Source organism: Macaca fascicularis, chromosome 9, assembly GCF_037993035.2.
Source record: "Macaca fascicularis isolate 582-1 chromosome 9, T2T-MFA8v1.1".
Taxonomy (NCBI): domain Eukaryota; kingdom Metazoa; phylum Chordata; class Mammalia; order Primates; family Cercopithecidae; genus Macaca; species Macaca fascicularis.
The window spans coordinates 29,999,488-30,026,438 of NC_088383.1; the positions used below are offsets into that span (position 1 = coordinate 29,999,488).

The 26,951-nt window shown below is 40.4% G+C and overlaps 1 protein-coding gene across 1 annotated transcript; it reads left to right on the forward strand.

Moving 5' to 3' along the window:
- The first annotated feature begins 424 nt into the window (after positions 1 to 424).
- LOC102124401 (lysozyme-like protein 1) lies at positions 425 to 26,358 on the forward strand. The gene is given in 7 exon segments (XM_005564882.4): positions 425 to 480; positions 4,621 to 4,681; positions 4,683 to 4,762; positions 7,360 to 7,523; positions 8,054 to 8,212; positions 25,297 to 25,375; positions 26,165 to 26,358. Coding segments are annotated over 7 exon segments (669 nt in total). The 3' UTR covers positions 26,235 to 26,358.
- Positions 26,359 to 26,951: the final 593 nt, after the last annotated feature.

Genomic DNA, 26,951 nt, shown 5'->3' on the forward strand with positions numbered 1-26,951 from the left:
TTTTAACTTATTTTGGAATCATTTTAGACTGATAGAAAAGTCGTGCAGAGTCCAGAGTCCCACATACCCTTTTCCCAGCTTCCCTAACACGAACGTCTTACACGTCCACAGCACGTCTGTCAAAACCAAGACATTAACATTGGTGCAATGCATTGACTGCAGGCTTTATGCAGCTTTCACTCGTTTTTCTAATATTGTCCTTTTTCTATCCCAGGATCCAATCCAGGACACCGCATTGATTTTAGTTCTCATACTTCCTTAGTCTCTTCCAGTCTAGCGTTTTCTCAGCCTTGCTTTTCTTGACTTTGATATACTTGAGGAGCAGCGGTCAGGCATTTTGTGGATGTCCATCCTTTGGGGTTTTATTATTGTTTTCTCACGATTCAAGTGGGGTTATGGATTTTGGGGAAAGAAAACCACAGAGATGAAGTGCCCTTCTCGTCACGTCCTGTCAGGGGGACCTACCATGACTCATCCCTGGTGAGGTTAACCTGGATCACTTGGCTAAGATAGAGTCCCCTGGGTTTCTTCACCAGAAAGTCCCCATTTTCCCCTTTCTGTATTCTACCCATGGGAAGCAAGTCAGTCAGTCCAGCCCCTACTCAAAGGGAGGAGAATTAAGCTCCATTTCCTGGAGGGGGATTATCTACATAGATTACTTAGAATTCTTCTGTGAGACAGACTTGTTTCTTATCCTCAGATATTTATTTATTCAGTCATTTATTTATATCAGTATGTCCTCATATATATTTATTTTATTCTGTGTGTTAGAATCCAGTGCGATCATTATTTATTTTGTTGTGCGATTGTCCCAGTTTAGGCCATCGGGGTTTTTCTCAGTTTAGTTCCTGTGTCCCTTAGACGTGTGCCTCCCCTACCCTCAGCATTTCCTTATTCTCTGGCACCAACAAGATACTCTAAGCTCATTTTGCATTTTCCCTGACTCAGTCCTGAAATTAGCTTATTTTCTAAGGAGTCCTGGTTTTGTTTTTTACTGGAGAATGAAATGGTATTAGAAGCAAGTCTGTGTGTTGAGAATGCTCATAGCTACTGGAGTGCCACTGTTTCTAGGTAGATGGACAGATTTATATTTGTGTCTCTGACTCTAATCCAGTGTCACAGAGTTCAATTCTAGTCTTTCTCTTTTGCTTATTTTTAACTTCTCTCTCTGACAGTGTGAAATCTGGCTCCCATTATCTGCAATTTTTTTCTTCATTTGTTTAATGCTAGTTTACATGTAGTTTTGGAATTGCTAACACTTACCCCAGTGAGAAGCGAATTCACCAACTGGAGTACAGTGTTTATGTACAGACTGTTTTGTCTTTAGACTTTAAATATTCAGTCAAAACACTGTTTTCTAAAGTTACCTGGATCCGCATCTCTTTCCCCACGCCTTCAGTAAGGTTATGTCATACGTTTGTAATAGTTAGGTCTTTTTGTCACAGACTAAATTCTATCCTGGTATTCCCCAACATCCTGGATGATTTTTTAAAGTTTACATACAATGAACTTCTCCCGTTGTGGTGTATGGGTCTATAGGTTTTGACAAATTCTCAAAGCCTTGTATCCACTACTTAGTATCATAGAGAACAGTTCCAATGACCTAAAATAAAATAGAATGTGTGTGGTTCCTTTGTAGTCAATTTCTCCTCTAACCCTTGACAATCACTGGACTGTTTTTCATCCCCATAAATTTTGCCTTTTCCATAATGTCATATATATGGAATTATATATAATACGTAATCTTTTGGGTCTGGCTTCTTTTACTTAGCAAAACGCATTTAAGATTCATCCACATTGTTGCGGGAATCAAATAGCTCATTCCTTTCATTGCTCAGTAGTATTCCATTGTATGGATAGATCACAGTTTTTAAATATATTTGCTTGCTGAAGGTCATCTTTGTTGCTTCCAGTTTTCAGTGATTATGAATAAAGCTGCTATAAACATAGGTTAGCTTGTTTTTGTGTGAATGTAAGTTTTTTATTCACTTGAATAAATGCTTAGGAGTGTGATTGTCAGTTTATATGATAAGTTTACATTTAATTTTATGAGAAACTGACTGTTTTCCAAAGTGACTGTACCGCTTTGCATTTCCACTAGTGATAAATCAGAGTTCTTACGGTTCTGTGTACTCATCATTTGGTGTTATCTAATTGATTTTAGCAATTCTAATTAGTGAGAAGTGATATCTAATTGTGGTTTTAATTTACACTTCCCTGGTGACAATGATATTGATCATCTTTTCATATGCCTATTTGTCATTTGTATATCTTCTCTGAAGTATCTGCTTAAATCATTTGCCCATTTGTTTAATTGGGTCATATGCTTGCTTATAGTCAAATTTTAAGAGTCTTTTGTATATTCTGAATACAAGGCTTTCATCAGACATTGATTTGTAAATATTCCTTCCAATCTGTAGCTAATCTTTTCATTCCCCTAATAGTGTCTTTCAAAGAGCAAAAGTTTTAAATTTTGATCAAGTCCAACTAATTGTCTTTTTTTTTGTCCTTCCATGGATTGTGCTTTTGATGTTATATCTAAAATTTCATTGCCAAACCCAAGGTCCTACAGATTTTTTATGTTTACTTAAAGAATTTCATTGTTTCACTTTTTACATTTAGGCTTTTGGTCCATCTTGAATGAATTTTATTTGAGATACAAGGTATGTATTCTTCTATACTTTATGCCTTGCTTTATTTCTGTTGTTATTTTTGTTGTTTTGCACATAGACAGTCTTATTTTAGTACCATTTGTTGAATGGAACATCATCTTTCCATTGAATTTAATTTGCATCTTTATAAAAAGTTAGTTGACTACATACGTGCAGCACTATTTCTAGGCTCTCTATTTTGTTTCACTGTTCTATGTGTCTATCTTTCCACCAATATCATTCTATCTTGAGTACTACAGCTTTATATTAAGTTCTAAATTCAAGTAATATGAGTCCTTTAATTTTGTTCTTCTTTTGAATAGTTTTGCCTATTCTAGTCCCTTTGCCTTTTCACATAAGTTTTAAGATCCTCTTATTGATCTTTTCTAAACAATTTTCTGGGACTTTAAATGGGATTCCATTAAATCTATAGATTAAATCTTAATAATATTGACTCACCAAATTCATGAATATGGTATATCTTTTTAATTTAATCAGGTCTTCTTTAATTTTTCATCTGTCTTATGTTGTCAGCATACACATCCTGCACATATTTGGTTAGGTTTAAATTTAAGTACTTCATTTGTGTTTGTGTACTATTGTAAATGTTTTTTTATTTCAAATTCTTATTTTATATTCCGAGTATAGAAGACTGTAAATGACTTTTGTATATTTACATTGTATCTGAAAACTTGCTAAACAAGCATTTTTGAAAAAGAAAAAGACAATCTACCTCTATTTTCTTACTGATTGTACAATCCCTATTTCAAAACATTTTGAAAAAGAGGTTTGAGCGAAAAATGTATACATTTTCTCATATTATAGATAGTTCACAGGAAAAGGCCCACAAATGGCTTCTAAAGATAAACAAAAAAGACCCTCAAGAAGCTTGAAATAACAAAAGTTGAAATTAAATTCTGCTGAATTATGTTTCATCTCTAATATTGACAAATATTGAAACATTTGGTAACACAGTGTGCTCTCTTCCTGATACAAGCCCATGTGAAAGGCAATTTGGCAAATATCTAGCAAAATTACAAAATTATACCCTTTGATCCAGCAAGATATTCTTGCAAAGGTACAAGTGACATATGTACAAAATTACTGGCTGTAATATGTTTATAATAGAAGTATAAAATAAGTGTGCATCAATATGAAGTTGGCTATGTTATGTTGTATGTGCACAATGTAATACTACATGAACTTAAAAATAGATTTCAACAAAACCTTTACATTATTGGCAGATGGAATTTAAGAAAATATAACGATTAGTTAGGTGCAGCCAACAATAAACTTCTACTTAGATCTACATATTCCAATGAGAATTCATTTTAAACATGTCACTAAATTTGAACACTGAAATAAATAGACTTTGAAAACAGCTCCTTAGTTACTGATTCACAAAGTGTTAAACTAAATTTTTCAAAAATAATAAAATCATGTTATTACAAAAATATTTTATTAATAATAATTTGACTATAGCAAAGAAATGTGCTGTTAATAAATTTTTAATGTTAATTTCACCTCTACGTCATTAATTTTCAAATTTTAGTTTTGTGTATGTTGATAATTTACATAGCATATTAGTACAGAGGTACAGAAGTATGATTTATAATGTAATGTCCATCTAAAGAGGATACAAGCTTAACTTCCTTTATTAATGGAATTTGTGATAAAGTTTGTAGACTGTTGCCTTAAAGAAGAACTGTCACTTGGATGGGAGGCCCTGGCTAAGTTGTGTAGTGAGGAGGTTTGTTGAGGGGAAAAGAGAAAAAACAAGAGGTATTAAGCCCCAGAACACAGTTATCACCTGCTTCAGAACACAAGCATGCAGGATGATATAGCTTTTAGTCCCAAGAAGTAGAATTCTAGCATCTCTAGGTGGTGAGAAACAAAGGATTAAGAATTTTTCTTTCTCTGACATTCTAAAGAATAGTTCTTGAGCTAGGAAAGGATTACTTGCGCCTAGTGAGAATCAGACATGGCTTCAGGGGATACAGGACGCTCACCTGAGCTGCCAGTCACCGACTGAGTAAGTGGAGCAGTGTTTCTTCTGCAGACTCACCCAAGAAATCGGCTTCTGGGGCAGGCACCAGGAATCTGCCTTTTCAGTAAGACCTGAATTACTCTTATGAAGCCACCTGTCCCTGAGAACCAGCAATGGCAGATTCTTGAAGGATGTGGAACATGACGCTTGGGGTTATAAATGCTGCGGGTTTTCTTTTGACTTGTTTGAGATCAGTAAAATTCTAAGGCAGGATATGGAAACCAACTTTATTTGCATGCTCTGCATCTTTTTCTTTTCTTTTTTTTTTTTTTAGACAGGGTCTCTCATTCTGCTGCCCAGGCTGGAGTGCAGTGTCACAATCATGGCTCATTATAGCCTCAACCTCCCAGCCTCAAGTGATCCTTCCACCTCAGCCTCCCAAGTAGCTAGGACCACAGGCGCACACCACCATGCCTGGCTAATTTTTGTATATTTTGTAGAGACAGGGTCTACCTTTGTTGGCCAGGCAGGTCTCAAACTCCTGGTTTCAAGCAATCTGCCTGCCTCAGCCTCCCAAAGTGCTTGGATTACAGGTATCACCCACTGTGCCTGGCCTTAGCTCTGCATCTTAAACTTCGTTTGTCTGTCCCTCACAGCTTAACACAATGCTGTACACCACGGACTGGCATGCTTTCTCTGAAAAGGGCCAGATAATAATATGTTAAGCTTTGTGGTCTATGCAGCCTCTAACACAATTACTCAACTCTGCCACTATAGTTGGAAATCAGCCACTAATGATATATTACCAAATGGGTGTAGCTATGTTTCAATCAAAGTTTACATACAAAAGTGGGCCTGGTTTGCCCACCTTTGCTATTCACGTTTGTAATGTACATACCCCTCATGCAATGCAGTTCCTTACCTTATTGCTTAGTCACCTTAAAGCCCCGCTTGTTACTTGGTGCGGTGGCCTTGCTGATGACTACTTAGCCCTGTTTTGGGCCTAGCCTTTCAATCCAGCCCCAGGGAGAGAAACTAATGACTGGAGAAGTTTCCAGGCAAGTGCAGAAAATGACACGGGATGAACATATGTATGAACATCAAGTTCAGGATCCCGAGCAGGTGTCAGAAATTTCACTTCACCCCATCCCAGCAAGGCTGCTGTATTTGGGGAAGACATTATTTCAAGAGGGGAGGAGATTGTGGAAAATCAGTAGGCAGCAGGAGACAGCGCCCTTGATCCTACTCCCATTTCAGATGATTCCGCGGGGGTCTCTTTATTGCCCCTCTGCTTCTCCAGGTGCTTTCCTCCTTTCGTGAGCCATCGTCCTCCATCCCTCTTGCTCCCCAGTCAGGCGCCAGACTTTTAGGAGGCCCCCCAGAGCACTGGTGGTGAAGCCTAGCAAAGCAATGCATTTGCCATCTAAGATAAAACACTGCTACTTTGGGCTGAGCATGGTGGCTCACACGTTATCCCAGCACTTTGGGAGCCCAAGGTGGGCAGATCACGAGGTCAGGAGTTCGAGACCAGCCTGACCAACAATGTGAAACCTCATCTGTATTAAAAATACAAAAATTAGCCAGGCGAGGTGGCACACACCTGTAATCCCAGCTACTCAGGAGGCTGAGGCAGGAGAATCACTTGAACCTGGGAGGGAGAGTTTGCAGTGAGCCAAGATGGCACCACTGCACTCCGGCCTGGGTGACAGAGCAAGAGACTCCATCTCAAAAAAAAAAAAAAAAAAAAAAAAAAAAAAAAAAAAAGCACTGATACTTTGGAAGCAACACTCCCACATTTGGAACTGAACCAAGAAAGAAAATGAAAGAGTAGGTGCTTAATCTTCACCCTTCGATAAACCCTGAACAATAAATCTTAAAGTTTTCCACACAGGCATCATCTCTGGGTGAAATGGGGTGTCTGTTTCTACACATCCAGTTGACCCTTGAACAAATGTAGGGGTCAGGGACGCCAACACCTGCTCAGTTGAAAATCTGCACGTAACTTTTTACTCCCCAGAAACTTAACGGCTCCATAGCCTACTGCTGACTGGAAGCCTTATTGATAACATAAACAGCCAATAAACACGTATTTTGTATGTTCTATGTCTTCTATACTGGATTCTTACAATAAAGTAAGCTAGAGAAATGAAATGTTATTAAGAAAATCGTAAGGAAGAGAAGATATATTCACTATTTGTTAAGTGGAAGTGGATCATCGTAAAGGCCTTCATCCTGGTTGTCTTCACACTGAGCAGGCTGAGGCGGAGGAGGAGGAGGAGGGGTTGGTCTTGCTGTCTCAGGGGTGGCAGAGGCAGAAGAAAATTCAGGTATAAATGGACCCACGCAGTTCAAACCTATGTTGTTCAAGGGTCAGCAGTATAGGGAATGTTTCACCCTTGTATTCTATTCTTTATTCATAGAATTCAAATAGAAATCCTGAAAATGCCCCCTGTGGTTTTCACCTGGAGGGTTAATTTTTTTGTTTGCTTAACCCTGGGAACACAGCATTGACTTGAAAGTTACTGTATGGAAAAGCACTAAGGAAACAGCCTTCAGTCACATTCCTTCCCTGGACTGTAGAGTGGCCGGTTTTGCCTGATGGTGGCTCTGAATGACCAAAGTGACAGGCAGCATCTAGGCAGGGCTGTGCACAGTTACCACGGCTGGATTTCAAAGTTCCCGAATCAAGATCGTCTGACTCGGTCTCCTGCTCTTTGGCAGGTTCTGTCTCCAGCAGGCTTTGAGGATGAAGGCTGCGGGTATTCTGACCCTCATTGGCTGCCTGGTCACAGGCGCGGAGTCCAAAATCTACACGCGCTGCAAACTGGCAAAAATATTCTCGAGGGCTGGCCTGGACAACTACTGGGGCTTCAGCCTTGGAAACTGTGAGATTCTTTCTTTCCTCCTCTCTTTCTGTCCTTGACCTCCCCCTGAGATGTTAAAGTCCTGGCCACACTCCCCGCTGTGTCTTCCCAGCTAACGATGCTCTGCCCTCACCGCACCCAGGGCGGGGCTGCCAGCCAGTGGCTGGCACCAGAGCCACCCAGTGGCTCTCTGGGTCTCCTCTCCTTCCTCCCCGGCCCTCATTTCCTTATTCCTGGAGTCCTGCCCTTACAACACCAGCCAGGGAAGGGGAAAATAATGCCACCTCTGCTGGCATTATGGCGGGGGGGCGGGACCTGACTTTTGGTCTAGGTTAAGCTCAGTCCCTGACTAGGTGTGCAGCTTCAGGTGCGCCATCCCAGCCCCCAATGTGCCCCCGGTGTGCCCCCTGGGTGCATACCTGCCCCACTCCGCCCCAAGGAGTATTGGGAGGAAGCAGTCAGGTAACAGGGATAAGGAAACTCACCCTCAGACCAGGCTTACAGCAAACAATGCACTTCCTTTGGTGGCATTTCTGGCTTTGCCCCTCCAGGGATCTGCATGGCATATTACGAGAGTGGCTACAACACCACGGCCCAGAGGGTCCTGGATGACGGCAGCATCGACTACGGCATCTTCCAGATCAACAGCTTCACGTGGTGCAGACATGGAAAGCTGCAGGAGAACAACCACTGCCACGTCGCTTGCTCAGGTGAGGCTCTGACTTTCAGCGATGCCATCCTCAGGACTAGACGAGAAAGCCGACAGTGGGATGACCAACCACGTTTTGCTTTAACTAAAATTTGGAATTCAGGTTTGCAAATAGGTCGTTCCAGATTGGTAAATTATGCAACAGTTTCCAAGGTGACACTCAGGATCCTGCAGCTGACTTGTCCAAAGATGATTTATTCCTTGTAGGACAGTTTTATGAAGCCTTCCACTATAGCAGGGGGATGGACAGATGACCTTACTGCCCTTTCATATTAGAGATATTTGATGTCTGCAATAAGAAAAAGGAAGCTGCCTGCCGGCTGCTTTCCATAAGCAATTTGCTCAGAGGATGCCGTTTGTACTCCTTTGTGCAGAATAAGATGAATACACTTCACGTTTCTTTCTTCTCTTTTTCCTTTTCCTTTTTTTTGACAGTGTCTCACTCTGTTGCCTAGGCTGGAATGCAGTGATGTGATCACAGCCCATTGCAGTCTTGACCTCCAGGCCCCAAGCAATCCTCCCACCCCTGGGTAGCTAGAACTACAGGCACACACCCAGTTATTTTGTAATTTTTTTCGTATAGACAGAGTCTGGCTACGGAGTCTCGTTATGGGGTCCCACCTGGGCTGGTCTTGAACTCCTGGCCTAAGGAGATTCTCCTGCCTTGGCCTCTCAGAGTGCTAGAGTTATAGGTGTGGGCCACTATATTTAGCTAGCCACATGTCTTAAACATTAGAAATTAAACTAGAATTTACTTTCACGTCTTCTACTTTAGTCATTCCAGAAATACACATGAGCACAGCATTGAGGATAACAAAATACATCAGGCATGAATTCTGCTTTACCGAACTTTCATGTGACATGACAAGAAAAGAGAATATGTGCTTACATGAAGTTAAATCATGTAAGGGGCAGTGCACTGAGTGCCATGGGCTTCAGAGGAAAGCAATGGTATTAAGAAAACCACGGAGCTGGGCGTGGTGGCTCATCCCTGTAATCCCGGCACTTTGGGAGGCCGAGGCAGGTGGATCACCTGAGATCAGGAGTTCAAGACCAGCCTGACCAACATGGTGAAACCCCGTCTCTACTAAATAATACAGAAATTAGCCGGGCATGGTGGTGGGCGCCTGTAATCCCAGCTACTCAGGATGCTGAAGCAGGAGAATTGCTTGAACTCGGGAGGTGGAGGTTGCAGTGAGCCGAGGTTGCGCCATTGCACTCCAGCCTGGGTGACAGAGCAAGACTCATTCTCAAAAAAAAAAAAAAAAGTAAAAGAAAAAAAGAAAATCATAGAAAAATCTGTAAACACAGTGATACTTGACCTGAGACTCAGAAGATAGGGAAGATTTGGGTAGAGATAGAGAAAAGTTATCCCAGGTCAGGGGAACAGCAAAAGCAAAGAGGTGCCTGGGGGAAGGTGTGGGGCATGAACGGAGAGTAGGGAGAGGCTTGTTTTTGTTTTTTCTGTAACAAAGTGACACGAAGAGGAATTCCAGGAAAGGCAGGTGGAGAGGCTAACGACCACCTGAGTGTGAAAAACCCAAGCTAAGAGGCTTTCACTGATTTCTGTCTGCAAGAGGAAACCAAGAGAGGTCAGTTAACTAAGCATTGCTTCAGCAACATCAGTCTGCAAGCAGGGTGTGGGATGGATTAAAGCTGACACCATTTAAGTGTCACTGCAGTTATTGAGCTAAGTGCCACAAAAAGACTGAATGATGGTCATGGTTGGTGACATGGAGAACACTGATGCAAGAGATGCTGAACAGGCAGAAGGCAGAGCTCAGTCAAAGGCATCTTCTCTGTGCTCCCTCTAGAGTGTAAGTTCCTTGAGGGCAGAGAGTTCTGTTTCATTTGCTGATGTATCCTCAATGCCTAGAATGGTGCCTGGCCATTACAAGAGCTCAATAAATGTTTATTGAATAAAAGGAGAGAATGAGGAACAAGAGTGAAGTGAGAGAGTCATAAAATATTCTATTGCAAATTCTTTCAGAGCAGAAAATAAACTGTTTTAACTTCTCTTTGCCACATCCAGGAGTCTCCCCCTTATTGAAGGGGGATACCTCCCAAGACCCTCAGTCGATGCCTGAAACTGCAGATAATACCTAACCCTGTATATACTATGATTTTTCCTGTACGTAGATACCAATGACAAAGTGTAAGTTATAAATTAGGCACAGTAAGATGTTATCAACAATCAATAATGATAGGATAATTACAACAATACACTGTAATAAAAGTAGGTAAGCACCTTCTCTCTCACTCTCAAAATATGTTATATTAATAAAAATAACCAACCACTGCTGAGTGTAAATGAAAACTTGGAAACTGAAACTGCAGACAAGGGGGAGCTATTGTACAAGATAATCAGTATATGGGTTTGAATGTTTGAACGACTGAATAATATGTGAACTTACCTAGCATAGTGTCCCTACCCTAACATTGATAAAGAATGATCACTACCTCCTGAGATAGATCCCCCAATTGTTGGTCAGCCTTTAATTTAGAACATTCTTTTGTAAGGCCAAAATCTATCTTCTTCTAGCCTTCTATATCAATCCTAGTTTTTCCTTCTGGGTTTATTCAAAACAAGTTTGCTTTATGTTACACAAAAAAACTTATTAACTGTATGCAAATGATTTGTAAGTAATTCTCATCTCTGGTTTCTTATCTTCTGAGCTAAAACATTCAGTATATTCACTTTCCCATAGGCATGACTTTTGAACCCTTCCCTGTCCCAGTCAATCTTATTAGCATTCCCTAAGAGCTCACCAATGGAGTTTTTCAGTTAAATATGAGGATTAAATGTGTGCATTTACCTCCCATGGTGGGCTGAGCCTCCAACTTCCAAATGTCCACTCTCTAATCTCTGAAATCTCTCACTCTGATACCTTACAAGGCAAAAGGAACTTTGCAGATGTGAGGAAGGATCTGAGCTCAGGCAGGGGAGATTATCCCGGACAATGTGGGTGGAGCCAATCTAATCTCATGAGTCTTTAAAAGCAGAGAATCTTGCCCAGCTGTGGTCAGAGAGAGCTCCAATGACAGAAAAAGAAAGAGAGATTCAAAGTGTGAGAGGGACTCAACTCATCATTGCTGGCTGAGAAGATGGAGTAAGGGGCCATGAGTCAAGGGGTGTGAGTGGTCCCTAGAAGCTTGGAATGGCCCTCAGGTGACAACCTGCAAGCAACAGGATCTCAGTTTGGCACCCACAAGGAACTGAACTCTGCCTCAAGTGAGCAAGGAAGTGGATCTTCCCACATAGTCTCCAGAAAGGAAAACAGACTTGTCAGCACCGTGACTTCAGCCCTGTGAATCCCCTGGCACTCTTCCAGCCATCAGTACTGTAGGGAAATTTTGCAGTGTTTAAGCCACTAAGTTTGTGGTAACTTTTTAGGGCAGCAGTAGAAACCCAATACCCCTCTCTTCCCTCTTGGTGTCCTACTAAATTAATACTAAAGTGATTCGAGAATCAATAAGATAAAAAGACAAATCCACATATACAAGATAAGATAAATGGAAGAGGAAACAATACTAAAACACTTAGAAGCTGGAAAGCAGGAGGCAAGTGGTGACTAACTTAGTGATTAAAGAAATCTGAATCCTAAACCAGCAGTGAGAAAGTTGAGAAGCAAACATGGAACCAATAACAACAACAACAACAACAGCAAACAGCTCTGAAATCAGCAGCATTAGCTACTTCTGGAAGTTAGAATGAAGACAGATTACAAACAGGAAGATACATTTAAAGTTCCCTTAAGGAGTAGTTAGAACATCCAGTCCATTCCTGAGGCATTCACCTACTGACTGCCCCTCACTCACCCTGCCAGAATACTGGGACTTTTTCCTCTAGACAAGTAAAGTAGAAAACCTCTCAACTGAGAGACCTCAACAACCTTTGAGGGTGAGAGCTCCAGACCACAGACATGGGAGATTAAGTTATAGTTTCTATAGTTTCAACCACCTTCTCCACTCAGACCCCACAGTGATGGCAGCCAGGCCACACTCTCTAGATGAGAAGATTTTCTTCTAGGGATCTGGCCAAATTGAAAGGAAATAACTAATGATTCTGAGTGGGACTCTCCAGTGAACAAAACTGGTCAAACCTCCCTGCAGTGAGATCCACAGTTGAAAATCCCTACCTCTGAGCAAAGGGCTCTGCCAGCTTTTAGTGCCCCTCTCTTAAATAGTTGCAGAGAGCCAAGGATCACCAGACTTCAGAGAAGTGGCAGTGATATGAAAAAAATGAGGCAAAAACCAAACACATAAAACTTTTTGAAAGCAGAGTTTATGCAAGGAAATGAAACTTCAAATCCAGAAAACTATCATTAATATCTTCAGATAGATAAGAGACGATCCTTGGACAAAACAAAGCAAGATGTCTTTTTTGAAAAAAAAGAAAGAAAAGAAAAAGGAAACATTCAGAGAACCAAATAAAGAGCCTTTGGAAATTAACAATATGATAACAGAAATGGAAAACTCAATAAAGTAGTAAGAAGATAACATTGAAGAAATCTCTCTAAAAGCAGAATGAAAAAAGAGGTTAGTGGGAAATAGGATAAATAAGAATGATAAAATAAATGGATATAAAAATATGTTTTACCAGGAGAGAAGAGAAACAATAGATAGGACACAACCTTTAAAAAACATTTCTAGAACTAAAGAGCATGTGATTTCAATTTGTAAGGTTCATCACATGACCAGTAGAGCAGTCACCCCTTGCCTATAGTTTTGCCTTCCATAGTTTCAGTTACTCATGGTCAACTGTGACTCAAAAGTATTAAATGGAAAATTCCAAAAATAATTCATAATTTTTAAATTGCATACCATTCTGAATAGTGTGATGAAATCTTGCACCATTCTGCCTTGTCTCATACTAGATATAAATTATTTCTTTGTCCAGCATATCCGCACTGTACACACTATGTGCCCATTAGTTACTTAGTAGCTCTCTCAGTTATCTGGCTTAAAAAACATAGTATATATAGAATTTGGTACCATTCATCATTTCAGAAATCTGCTGGGAGTCTTGGAATGTATCCCCCTTGGATAAAGAGAAACTACTGTACAATTGATTATTGTACACTCACACTCAGGAATATCCTTATGCAATTTCAGAACACTATAGAAAAACAGAATATGTAACAGGCTTCCATTTGAAAAAAAGTTCCATACAAAAAAAATCAAGCATCAGAGTGACATCAGACTTCTCAACCACAACACTGGAAGCTAGAAGAAAATGGAAAAAGTCTTCAAAATTCTGAGGGAAAACCATTTCCAATATAAAGTTCTGTGCTACCAAATGATCAATACATTTTCAGCATATAATGAGTACATTTTCAGAGAACCAAGTTGTTAAATTTTTTACCTCCTGTATCATAAAGAATCCTGGCTGGAAGACAGAACAAACACAAACTGAGTAATTGGAGGAGAATATTAATAAAGACTTACTTACAAAAATCTGATCAAATCATAGAAAAAACACAGCAATAATGAAGTAAGGGATTAGAATCACAGGCTATTATCACTCCCTTCTCCAATGAGGACTGGAAAGAGAACTATGACCATCACCAAGGTACAAAGGATCTGCAGGGAGAGGACAACCTTCTGGGATCTGAGACCTTCTTTCAAGGGATGTGACTTGTGCTGAGTGACCTCACAGAAAGAAAGCTGGAAGATATTATATGTATATCCCAACCTCAGTGTCCTTCCTCTGTCCCTTCCCTGCTGATGCCTACTCTTATTTAAACCCCTTCAGAAGTCAGAGGACATGGGAGACCATTGACGGCAACTGTGTGCATCAACCTCTCAGTGCACAGAGCAGGATAGAGAAGGGTAGAGAGTGGATCCGTCAGGGCAAAGATGACATATTCAGCTCATCTCCCATGCACCATCTCTCACAAAACTATAGGAAAACATGCTGCACCAAAAGGATAAACTAAAACAATAAAGAGGAAGACATGGTTCAGGAAACAAGGAACTCAATAAGAGAGAAAGGCAAGAGGAATGCCCAGCCTGATTGTGAAGGATGATCCCAGGATGAGCTTTTATTATAGATTTCTAGTTACACCTCAATCCTCATTACGGTCAGAGAATATGGTGTATATCAGCAGCCCCCAACGTTTTTGGCACCAGGGACCAGTTTGCAGAAGACAAATTTTCCATGAACCAGAGGGAGGAGGTTGGTTTCAGGATGATTCAAGCACATTACATTTATTGTCCACTTTATTTCTATTATCATTACATTGTAATATATAAGAAATAACTATACAACTCACCATAATGTACAATCTTTGGGAGCCCTAAGCTTATTTTCCTGCAACTGGACAGTCCTATCTGGGGATGATGAAAGACAGTGGCAGATCATCAGGCATTAGGTTCTCATAAGGACCGTGCAACCTAGATCCCTCACATGCTCACTTCACAATAGGGTTCGCACACCTATGAGAATCTAATGCGACCACTGATCCAACAGGAGGTTGGATCAAAAGAAGCTCAGGTGGTAATGCAACCAATGGTAAGTGGCTGTAAATACAGATGAAGCTTAGCTCACTTGCCTGCCGCTCACCTCCTGCTGTGCAACTCGGTTCCTAACAGACAATGGACTGGTATCCATCTGTGGTTCGGGGCTTGGGGATCCCTGGTCTATATGGTTTCAAACCTCTAATATGTCTTTAACCTTGTTTTACAGCACTGCAAATGTGTCTTATGGTGAATGTGCATTTGAAAAAAATGTTTATTTTATATTTGGTGGGTAAATGTTCTATAAATGACTGTTATTTCCTTTCTGATTTTCTTACTTAGAACTTATTAGATAGGTCTTACTAGAACTATCATATAGTGAGAGATACATATTGAAATTTGCAATTATCATTTTAGTGTTGTCTATTTCTCCTTTCAGTCTTGTCCATTTTTGAAGCTTTGTTATTAGGCACATATCCATTGAGGACTGTTATGTCTTCGTGGCAAATTGACCATTTTGTCACTGGAGTCCATGTTTCTCCTTAACTCTGGTACTATTTCTCATCCAGAAATCTACTTTATCTGATAGCAATATAAGCCACTCTCACTTTCTTTGGGGAAGTCCTTGCATAATATCTTTCTTTTCATCCTTTTACTTTTAACCCATCTGTGTCTTTATATTTCAAGTGAATTTCTTATAGATAGCATATAGTTATGTGTTGCTTTTATATCCATTCTGGTAATTACTGCTTTTCAGTAGGAGTGATTAAACCATAGGTCAGCAAATATTTGCTTAAAGGACCAAATGGTAAATATTTTAGGCTTTTCAGGCCGTATGGTTTTGATTGCAACTACTCAACCATGACAGAGTGTGAACACAGCCATAGAAAGTATGTAAATGAATGGGACTGGCTGTGTTCCATTAAGGCTTTATTTACAGAAACAGGAGGCTGGCCTGTGGGACATACTTTGTGGAACCTCGATTAGATCATTTACATTTACATTTAATGTGATTATTGATATGGTTAGTTTTAAATCCCATCTTGCTATTCTGTTTTCTGTTTATGGCATCTATTCTTGGTTCCATTTTTTCTGCCTTCTTTTGATTTTTCAAAAAACATTTTTTATTATTCTCTTTCATTTCCTCCATTGGTTTGTTAGCTATATCTCTATTTTGTTTTTAGTAGTTACTCTAGGGTTTCCAACAGGCATCATTATCTTATTACATTCTATCCTCAAATAACACACCACTTCATATAGAACATATGAGTTTCTTAACAGTATTCATTCCATCCTTTGTGCCATGCTGTCATGCATTTTTCTTCTATATTTATATACCTCACAATCCATTTATACTATCTTTGCTTTAAACAACTGTCTTTTAAATAAATTTGTAAATGATGAAAAAGATTCTATAATATTTATTATATATTTACTATTTCCAACACTCTTCATTCCTTTGGTGGATTTATTTGGGGAAGTAGTTAATTGATATCACTTTCTTTCAGCTGAAAGAACTTTCTTTAACTTCTTTTTGGTTTTGGTTTTGGTGTTTTTAGACTAGAGGTCTACTAGCAAGCATTCTCTCTGCTTTTGTTTGTCTGAAAATATCTCCATTTTATTTTGATTTTGAGGAACATTTACTTTACATATAAAATTCGGGGGTGACAGTTGTTCTCCTCTCAGGTTGTTGCTGTTTTGAGACAGGGTCTTGCTCTGTTGTCCAGGCTGGAGTGCAGTAGCATGATCACAGTTCACTGCAGCCTTGACTTTCTGGGCTCAAGCAATCCTCCCACCTTAGCCTCCTGAGTAGCTGGGACCACAGGAACATGCCACTATGCCTGGTTGATTTTTATTTTATTTTTTGTAGAGATGGGTGATATAGTTTGACTGTGTTCCCACCCAAATCTCATCTTGAATTGTAACTCCCATAATTCCCATGTGTTGTGGGAGGAACCCAGTGGGAGGTGATTGAATTATGGGGGTGGGTCTTTCCTGCACTGTTCTCTTGATAGTGAATGAGTCTCACAAGATCTGATGGTTTTAAAAACAGGTGTTCCCCTGCACAAGCTCTCTTTTTGCCTGCTGCCATCTATGTAAGACATGACTTGCTCCTCCTTGCCTACTGCCACAATTGTGAGGCCTCCCCAGCCATGTGGAACTGTAAGTCCATTAAACCTCTTTCTTTTGTAAATTGGCCAGTGTCAGGTATGTCTTTATCAGCAGCATGAAAATGGACTAATACACAGGGTCTTGCCATGTTGCCCAGGCTGGTCTCAGATTCCTGGGCTCATCCTCAGCCTCCCAAAGCACTGGGATTACAGCTGTGAGTCATCACGCTCAGCTTCAAATTGTTAAAGATATTCCATTGCCTTCTGGCTTGCCTTCCTTGTGTATGATGAGAAACCAATGATCTTCTTATCTTTGTCCCCTGTATGTAATATGTCTTTTTTCTCTAGGAATTTTTAAGATTTTCTCTCTGTCACTCATTTTCAGCAATTTGATTATGTGTGATATTTGTGTTTATCTTACTTGGTATTCATTAACATTTTGTATACCTGAATTTATAATTTTCATTACATTTGAAAACATTTCAGTCATTCTTTCTTCTAATACTCTTCTCCTTCAAGGATTCTAATGGCACATATGTTAGATTGTTGATGCTGTCCCATTTATCACCATGGCTCTTCATGTTTTTAGCCTTTTTCCCTCCTTGTGTTTTATTTTCAGTAGTTTCCATTGTTATGTCTTCAAGTTCACTGTTACTTTTTTTTTTTTTTTTAATGCTAATCTATTAAGCTTCTTGATTGGATGTTTCTTTTCAGATACTGTGTTTTTCATTTGGTGTTAGGCAAACTTTCGTGTCTTTCATTTCATTTTATTCATGTTTTTCTTGAAGTCTTCAATGTATGTAAACATGTTTATAAGAAGTGATTTAAAATTCTTATCTGCTATGGAATCAACTGTCATTTCTGGGTCTTGCCCTTGATTGATCTTTCTCCTAGTATGTGTCACATTTCCCTGCCTCTGCACAAGGACTTATTTTTTATTGAATACATACAGTGTATGTGTTGATGGCTGTTGTGAGTCTTCGAGTATTGTCTTCTTAGTTTAAAATAATTTCAACAAGAGACACAGGAGATGTAGCATAGACTAATTTATTGAAAAAGAAAAAGAATATTTTGAAAGTTAGGTGCAGAATGGACAGTATATCATGAGAGAGACTTCAGGGCAGGCTGCTCATAAGGATGAGACAGCAAAGGCCAGTGCGAGGGATGCTCCCTTTATGGGAGTCTTCCATGATTATTCATAAACAGGTGGAAAGAGGTGTTGCTAATAAGCATGTTCTGGGCGTACCTCTTGGTGCATTTGCGTAGCAGCTGTACATGGTTGTTCATATGTTGCATGTGTCATTAGCATCTTAAATCTCCACTCAGGAGTGTGTTTTTTATTATTATAATGAGCAAAGGGTCAGTCTGAGGACAGGTAAAGTCAAAATGCGCATGTTCCCTAGGGAAATTCCCTTCTGGAGACAGCTTTGTTTGAATGAGCTGGCCTACAGTGCGAATGCTGAGGCTTACCATGTTGACTGGACAATCACCACAGTTGCCATTCCCGAGGACATGGTTGCTTCCTTGCCTACCTATCCCACCTCATATGCAACATTGTTGAGTGTCTAGATTATACTGCCTTCTTTTAAGGAGTGTTGAATTTCTTTTGCCAACCAGTTAAGTTTACTCTGATCGGCTTAACCCTTTTAAGACTTGTTCTTAAACTTTGTTAGTGAAGTTCTGGAGTAGTCTTTACGGTAGGGCTAGTTTAGTCCCACTTCCAAGGCATGACTACGCATCCAGTGTCTCTTTTGAATGTGCTGAGGATTCAGCAAGGTCTATTCCCTCCGCTAGTCAGAAATCAAATGTCTTCCAGTCCCGAGTGAGGTCTGTAATTGTCCCGCTCCCGGGGGTAGTTCTCTGCCTAGCCCTGTGGAATTTTGCCTATGCATACCCAGTTTGGCCTTCAGTCAACGACTGGGTGGAATCCCTTTGCAGATTTCTGCTGCTCTTCTTCTGGGTAGCTCCTGCCTCCCAGGTATTCTTCACAAAATCTGAGCTGCCTTGGCGTCTGATGTCTGTCTCCTCCTCTGAGATGGCCATCCCCTGCCTGGTTCTACCTCCCTGGCCTGCAGAGCTCCTCTGGGCAGAACGTCATGGCAATCATAGGGTTCACTGTGTTTTTCTCTCTCTCAAAGACCATGATCCTGCATTGCCAGTTGTCCAATGTCTGAAAACAATTTTTCATCTATTTTGTCTAGTTTTCTAGTTGTTTACAGTGGGAAGATAAATCTGTGACTCCATCATGGTCATGTTTGACTTTAAATGCAGATTACTAATTTAATATTGTTCAGTTTCATTCCAATTAAGGAAGTCTGGGGGAGGGGTCTATCTGCAAGACAATCTTAGATTCTAAGAAATTAAAGTGTTGGATGGTTCACGGTCAGAGGTAAAAGGACACTCATATCTGTTTTCTTATCGTGAAGAGCATGGGATTTTCGAGGATAGCCTTAAAATAGAAAGCAAGATGTTGGTTTTATATACTAACCGCCCTCCATGGCAGGCCTCCCTTAGCCTCAGGCCAGAGAGGCTTTCATTAGAACAATGTCATTCTGTCCCACATATTATAGAAGTAGGGACATTTGTCATGGGAACCTGAAAAAAAGTGAGCATTAGGGTATGTTTACAAAGTACGTGACATTATATGCATATACAGTATAGATACACTTCATGCTCATTTTCTTCTTCTTTTTTTCTTTTAATAGAGACAAGGTCTTGCCATGTTGCCCAAGCTGGTCTCGAACTCCTGGGCTCAAGCAATCCTCCCATCTTGACCTCCCAAAGTGTTGGGATTACAGGCGTGAACTGCTGCACCCAGCCCATGCCCATGTTCTGAAGCTAGACAATCTCCTCACTCTAATTCGAAATTGTGTCCCTAAAATTCCTGCCTACTTTCCCCAAACTATTTGGACAGAAAATTGATGCTATATTCGTATATACAAAGCACACATAAGCACACACATTCATATACCTACACATATACATACACACAGTATACAAAATGCCTGATGTGATGACAGTATTTTCCCCAACAGCACAGATGTCATTAAAATAAGAACATTTGAGGAAAAAAAAGGTTACTGACTTTCTATCTAGTCCAGTGCACTTATATTAATCTTATTTCTCATCGCCCTGGTATCTGAATTGGCCTTCGTCACCTCACGGGGGAAAGAGATGAACATCGAGGGCGTGGTGGCTGCTGGATTTCACTTGGGAGGCAGGAGGATGCTGAGGAGAGACAGAGATACTTAGAAGTAGAACTAACATAACTGAAAATAGGACTGAAGCTCATTTTGTGTAGATTGTTGCTGTTTTCTGTTGGATGTGAAAGAATAAACGATTCTTTGCTGTTCAACATAACCCTTTCTTTATTCATGTTTGACTGGACAGAATTGTCTATTTAAAGTAAATTGAGCAGAAACAATTATTGGCACGAGTCCTCATTTAAAAAGGGCCATCTTAACTCATTTCTGCCCCTCTGCTGCCCTTCTGTGGCTATTTCTTGTAACGACACCTCAGTGCTCAGGGCTGGGGGTCGGGAGCGAGCTCTTGATTTCCCAGCCCCTACTTTCCCTAACGTATTTTCTTAAGCAAATTCAGTCAAGTCCAACTTTCAAAACATCCCAGTTGTGCAACAAAATGCTCTAACAAAACAGAAGGCTACAAACAGCTGTACTCGGTGTCCCCTTCCTGGTCCTGCATGGCCCGACCCTCCCAGAAATCCTTACGGGGCATTGCCACAAACTGCCCTGCCCCCAGCACAAAATGTGCTCTTTCTGTACATGCCTGGGATGACCTCCAATCCCAGAATAATACAATGTGATCTGCTTCCTCCTCACTATGTATTATATAATCTGTGTCCCTCCAACCTCTAGAGACAGCCCCAAACCCACATCTCCCAGAAAATATGCTAGACCACTTCCAAACACAAACCACAGGGCCTCAGCATTTATCAAGCGTTTACGCACCCGAAATAAAGTGTCTCTAAGTAATCTGAACATGTATCAGGTACCAAATGCTTAAATTGGATAACCTCATAGATAATTACATGAAAAATTAATAAAGTATATTTTAATTATCAACTTTATTAACATGTAGTGTTTTATGAGCAAGAATCTTTGCTTAAGTGGCCTCTGTTGGAAGAAGAGATCAGAGGAACAGAATTTAAGCCCTCTATCAGAATACAGGCTCATTATCTGGGTGTGTGACCTCGGTTTATGGGGATCAAATGGTACCCACAGAAATGGTTCTTCAGAGGACTGATGGAGATTTTGCGTGAAGAGATTTAACATGTGCCTGACATACAGTAAGATTTCTATAAAGTGTAAACTAGTAGTAATAGGTACTATTATCCGAAATATTTATATCTTGAGAAAATAGGCAAGAGACTTTTATAAGCTGATACAGCTTTCGTTTTCACTGTGGAACTGTAAACCAGATGCTAGCGAATTTGCATATGTTGTTTCAGTTGCTATCTCTTACAGATGATATATTTTGTTAGTTTTTCTCCTGGTTAATAGAATTTTGTTTTAAATAAAAATTAAGTCACATTCAGAATAAATTTGCTTAAAAGAAATCTGTCACTACCTTTATATTCTAGTTAAGCCGAACTGAGAAAGCCACAAAATTAGCAACTCAGGGAAATAGCATGCTCGAGGGAAAATTCCACTTTCAACAGAGTTAACAAAATAATCTGGTATTACAATGCTCTATTGAAATGCAACATTTTATACTAACATTTTTTTTAATTGTTTTTTTCTGGTATCAAAAATAGTGCATTTCTACTGTAAACAAATTTTAGAAAATACGCAGCTAAGACTTAAGAGCATAGGTGATCTCACAGTTAAGAGCCAATCCTTTTTCAAGTATTAGTGAACTAACGACTATCTTTTTTTCCTAAACCAGTGCTGTCTAATAGAACTTTCCATGATGACGAAAATGTCTTCCATCTGTGCTGTGAAACATGAGAACCACTAGCCATGGGTGGCTATAAAGTATCTGAAATGTAGCTAGAACAAATAAGGAACTAAAGTTTTAATTATGTTTGATGTTAATTAATTAAAATGCATAGTTTTTAATTTTCCCAGCTTTAGTGAGGTATAATTGACAAATCAAAATAGTATGTATATAAAGTAAATAACATGATAATTTGATTTTTGTATATATTGTGAAATGATTATTACAATCAAGTTTAACAAATCCATCACCTCACATAGTTACCGCGTGTGTGTGTGTGTGTGTGTATGTGTGTGTGTGTGTGTGTGAGAGAGAGAGAGAGACACTCTGGCTTTGTCACCCAGCCTGGAGTGCAGTGATGCAATCTCAACTTTTGCCTCCCAGATTCAAGGAATTCTCCTGCCTCTGCCTCCTGAGTAGCTGAGAATACAGGTGTGCGCCACCACACCTGGCTAATTTTTGTATTTTTAGTAGAGACGGGCTTCACCATGCTGGCCAGGTTGGTCTCAAACTCCTGACCTCAAGTGAACCACCCTCCTCGGCCTCCCAAAGTGCTAGGATTGTAGACATGAGCCACCGTGCCTAGCTACTCTCAGCAAATTTCAAGTAAGCAGTACCGTATAATTAACTATGGTCACCATATTGTACATTAGATCCCCAAACCATCCTCACCTTATAACTGAAAGTTTGGACCCTTCCATCAGCATCTCCCCATTTTCCTCACCAGCCACTGCTCTACTCTCTGCTTTTATGAGTTCAACTTTCATAGATTTTGTGTATGAGTGAAATCATGTGGTATTTGTCTTTCTGGGTCTTCCTTCCTTCACTGAGCACGATGTCCTTCAGTTCATTTATACTGCTTCAAATGTCAGCATTTCCTTCTTTTCCATGACTGAATAATATTCCACTCTCTATATAAATATATTTTTATTCATTCATCTGTCAACAAATATAATTTAAATGTAAATTGTCACATGTAAGTAATGCCTGCCATATTGGCATTGGCCAATACAGCTCTCAATGGATATATTTATGATATTGGGAACTTAACATTGCATTGGGAGCATTTCCCCCATGTTATAAAACATCCTGGGAAAACATGATTTAAACGGCTCTTTATTTTATTAAATGAAGGTATTATGATTAATTTGAATATCACTGATTATGAGGCAATTAGATTTTTTCATTTTAACTCTTGTAAATAAAGCTATAGTAAACCACTTTGTAAAGAAATATTTATCTAGCATTATGACTGTTTCCTTAGGATAGATCTAGAGAGAGAAATTATTAGGTAAAAGGATAAAAACCTCTTTAAGGCTCTAAACACATGCTGCTATGTTGGTTTCCTGAGACGCTGAATCCATTATACTCCCACCAGCAAGCATCCAGAGAACCTGCCTCTCTGTGCCCTTGTCAATATCAAGCATTACCCAATTCTCAAAAAAAAAAAAAAAAAAAAAAAAAAAAAAAAAAAAAACTTTTGTGTAATTGACAAGCAGAAATGAGATCAAGTGGTTTGAGTATTTTTGTCCTTGGTTGGTGGTTGTGGTGGTCATGGAGATGAGCCTTCCAGAGGGAAGACATGCCGTCCCTGCTGCAGTTATGTGATGAGCAGACAGGACCTGCCACCTGCTTCAGGATCGGCCTCAGGTGCAGGTTGTTCCCTTCCGGGGTGGCCCACGCCCAGTGACGTGTGAGGCAGAGGCATGCAGACCTGGCATGTGGGCCCGTCTTTGGCCACTCCGATGGGCAGTACTCACTCGGGAGCTCATGGCTGGGTTGCCCGAGGAATTGCTGGGTCTGCATCACAAATGGACATCTCCGTCTGCCCATCCTGCTTCCCCCGCATCCCATTCCTTGCATAGGTGTGGATCCCTGAGGAATATCTAGCACACCAAGCCCATCGCAGTATCTGTTGCTGGAGACCCAAATTGCAACAGAAATGATGGACTTTTAAAATTTATTTGCGTTTTTCTGTCATGTTTGTGTTGAGAAGGATTCTGAGGCCACTTTTCAGGCAAGCAGGAAAGAATGCATTTCAAATAATACATTTAAAGAATATTAAAGAATATCAAATAATACATTTCAATCAAAAGATATGTTATGTCTGAAGCAATAGAAAATGTAATAAATGGCCGGGCACAGTGCTGGCTGTAATCCCAGCACTTTGGGAGCCAAGGCAGGAGGATCACTTGAGCCCCAGAGTTCAAGACCAGCCTGGCCAACATAGTGAAACTTTCTCTCTATAAAAAATACAAATAATAAAAATGGCTGGGCATGGTGGCACATGCCTGTAGTCCCAGCTACTTGAGAGGCTAAGGTGGGAGGATCACTTAAGCTCAGGAGGTTGAGACTGCAGTGAGCTATAATCGTGCCACTGCACTCCAGCCTGAGTGACAGAGTGAGATCCTGCTTCAAAAAAAAAAAAAAGAAAAGCAATAAAGATAGAGATAGATGTGTTTGACTTAAAACTTTCTGCATATGAAAAACACCTTAGGCCGGGTGCGGTGGCTCACGCCTGTAATCCCAGCACTTTGGGAGGCCGAGGTGGGTGGATCACTTGATGTCAGAGTTCGAGACCAGCCTGACCAATGTGATGAAACCCCATCTCCAGTAAAAATACAAAAATTAGCCCAGCATGGTGGCACACACCTGTAATTCCAGCTACTGGGGAGTCTATGGCAGGAGAATTGCTTGAAGCCAGGCGGCGGAGGCTGCAGTGAGCCAAGACTGTGCCACTACACTCCAGCCTGGGTAACAGAATAAGACTCTGTCTCAAAAAAAAAAACAAAAAACAAAAAACAAAAAATCCCTGGATAAAAAATTTTTAAGGCACAAATTGAAATGATAATATACAAAAGTTTAATATTTACCTTTAAAGAGATCTTATATGTCAAACTAACCCAAATAGAGAAAACACTGTGCTATGCTGTCTTATGTGCCATTTTTTTTTTTTTTTTTTCTGAAGACAGAGTCTCACTCTGTTGCCCAGGCTGGAGTGCAGTGGTGTGAACACAACTCACTGCAGCTTCAACCTCCTGGGCTCAGGTGAGCCTCACACTTCAGACTCCCAAGTAGTTGGGACTAGAGGTGTGCACCATCACACCTGGCTAATTTTTTACTTTTTGTAGAGATGGGATCTTGCTATGTTACCCAGGCTGGACTCAAACTCCTGGCCTCAAGTGATCCTCCTACCTTGGCCTCCCAAAGTGCTGGGATTGCAGGTCTGAGCCACCACATTTGACTTGCACGTATTTCTTTAGGACATAAAAAACATTCTTGCATGGCATCTTCTCTAAACACATTTCTAAAAAGCCTTCAGGATCGGGCTCTTCCTCTGAAACTTCAGGTAGCGCAAGATGAAAGTGGTCTTAAAACAACAAAAAAAGTTCTTTTTGAAGAAGTTTAACAAAAATGAGATTGTGGCTTTGCAGGCAAAATCATAGTTCTTCCAACCCTCTTGATCCAAAAAGACTGAGAAAAGTGAAGTAAAGTTGAGTTGAGGTCCCTCTCCAACAACAAAGTCTCACCAAACCCCGATGTCTTCTGTCTTTTACAGCCTTGATCACTGATGACCTCACAGATGCGATTATCTGTGCCAGGAAAATTGTTAAAGAGACACAGGGAATGAACTATTGGTAAGAGTGTTTCCTTGGGAGACTTGGGCTGTCATGGGCAAAACCTAGTGTGTGTATTTATCACAGTTATCGTGGAATTGACAAACTCACCTCCACAGGGTGGTCCAACCAATGGAATGAGACCTTGTATAAATTCTCCTCCATTGGTGTGCAGATGTGCAGTGAACATGGTAGTACAGAGAAGGGGAGAGGAGAGATGGGATTGGGTTAAGATAATTTGCAATTGCTTTTCATATGAACATATTCCAAACAATGGAGAAAGGTATGTTCTAAAGTGACTTGGAAAGGGTCAGTTGAGTCAATTCAACAGAGGAAAAAAAAAAAAAGCTTGAGTTTGCTCTAGATTTGGATAAGATTTTGAAGGTTACAGCAACATTTTGCAGGGAAAGAGAATGAGCAGCAGCAAGAGGAAAGTGAGCAGGTCTGTGTCATGGTAAATCAGCAGAAAGTGTCCCCAGGATTGAGTCTTGGACTTTGCATTCCCTGCTGCTGTGTCCTATGGAACATTGCCAGCCGGCCACCCACTCAGAGAACCCGAATTTTCAGAGATGTGGGTATGTAATGAAATGACCCATCCTTACAAAAGTCGATTGCTTGTTGCTGAAGCTAACAATGGCTAGGAGAAAACCAGGAAAGTCTGAACAAGGCAAAATGACAGCACCCTTGAATCTCAGAAGCAAATGAAACCCAACTCAGGGTTCCGCTGGTTAATTTCTGTAGACTTTGAAACTAACACGATTTGGATTGTCATGCTTCTTTTTGCTGCTCCTGCTTCCCTCTCGTCCTCAGGCAAGGCTGGAAGAAACACTGTGAGGGCAGAGACCTGTCTGACTGGAAAAAAGGCTGTGAGGTTTCCTAAACTGGAACTGGACCCAGGATACTTTGCAGCGATGCCCTAGGATTTGCAGTGAATGTCCAAATGCCTGTGTCATTTTGTCCCGTTTCCTCCCAATATTCCTTCTCAAACTTGGAGAGGGAAACTTAAGCTATACTTTTAAGAAAATAAATATTTCCATTTAAATGTCTTCACCCTGTCTCAGTTTCAATGATGTCATAATAGCATGGTGTTAAGACTTGAAAAATCACCTCCACAATGCTCTAGCCCTGGAAGAAACAAACTTCTTCATTGTAGGGAGTCCTGGTTTCTGTGGTCCTGAAACTGCTGCTCATTCAAAAATAAGACTCCCTCATCTTCAGGGCCATTCTCAGAAACAGGACACATGCAGAAGGGTGAGGTTAGGAGCTAGGAGCACCTGAGGAGCCAAATTCCCTTAAGAGTACCCCAGAAGGACCGTCTATGCATGCATACCCACAAGCCTAGACACCATTTATCTACCTACACGCACGCAAGAGACATGGAGAGATAGGGCAACTGAGATTCACGGTTTGATGACTGAAATTCTCATAAAGGTTCTCAGCTGTATTTTCTGTATTTTGTATTCTGCATTTTTCAAGCTTTTCCTGATACATTTTGCTATTAAAGAAAAACATCACCAGGCACGGTGGCTCACATGTGTAATCCCAGCACTTTGGGAGGTCAAGGTGGGTGGATTACTTGAGGTCAGAAGTTTGTAAC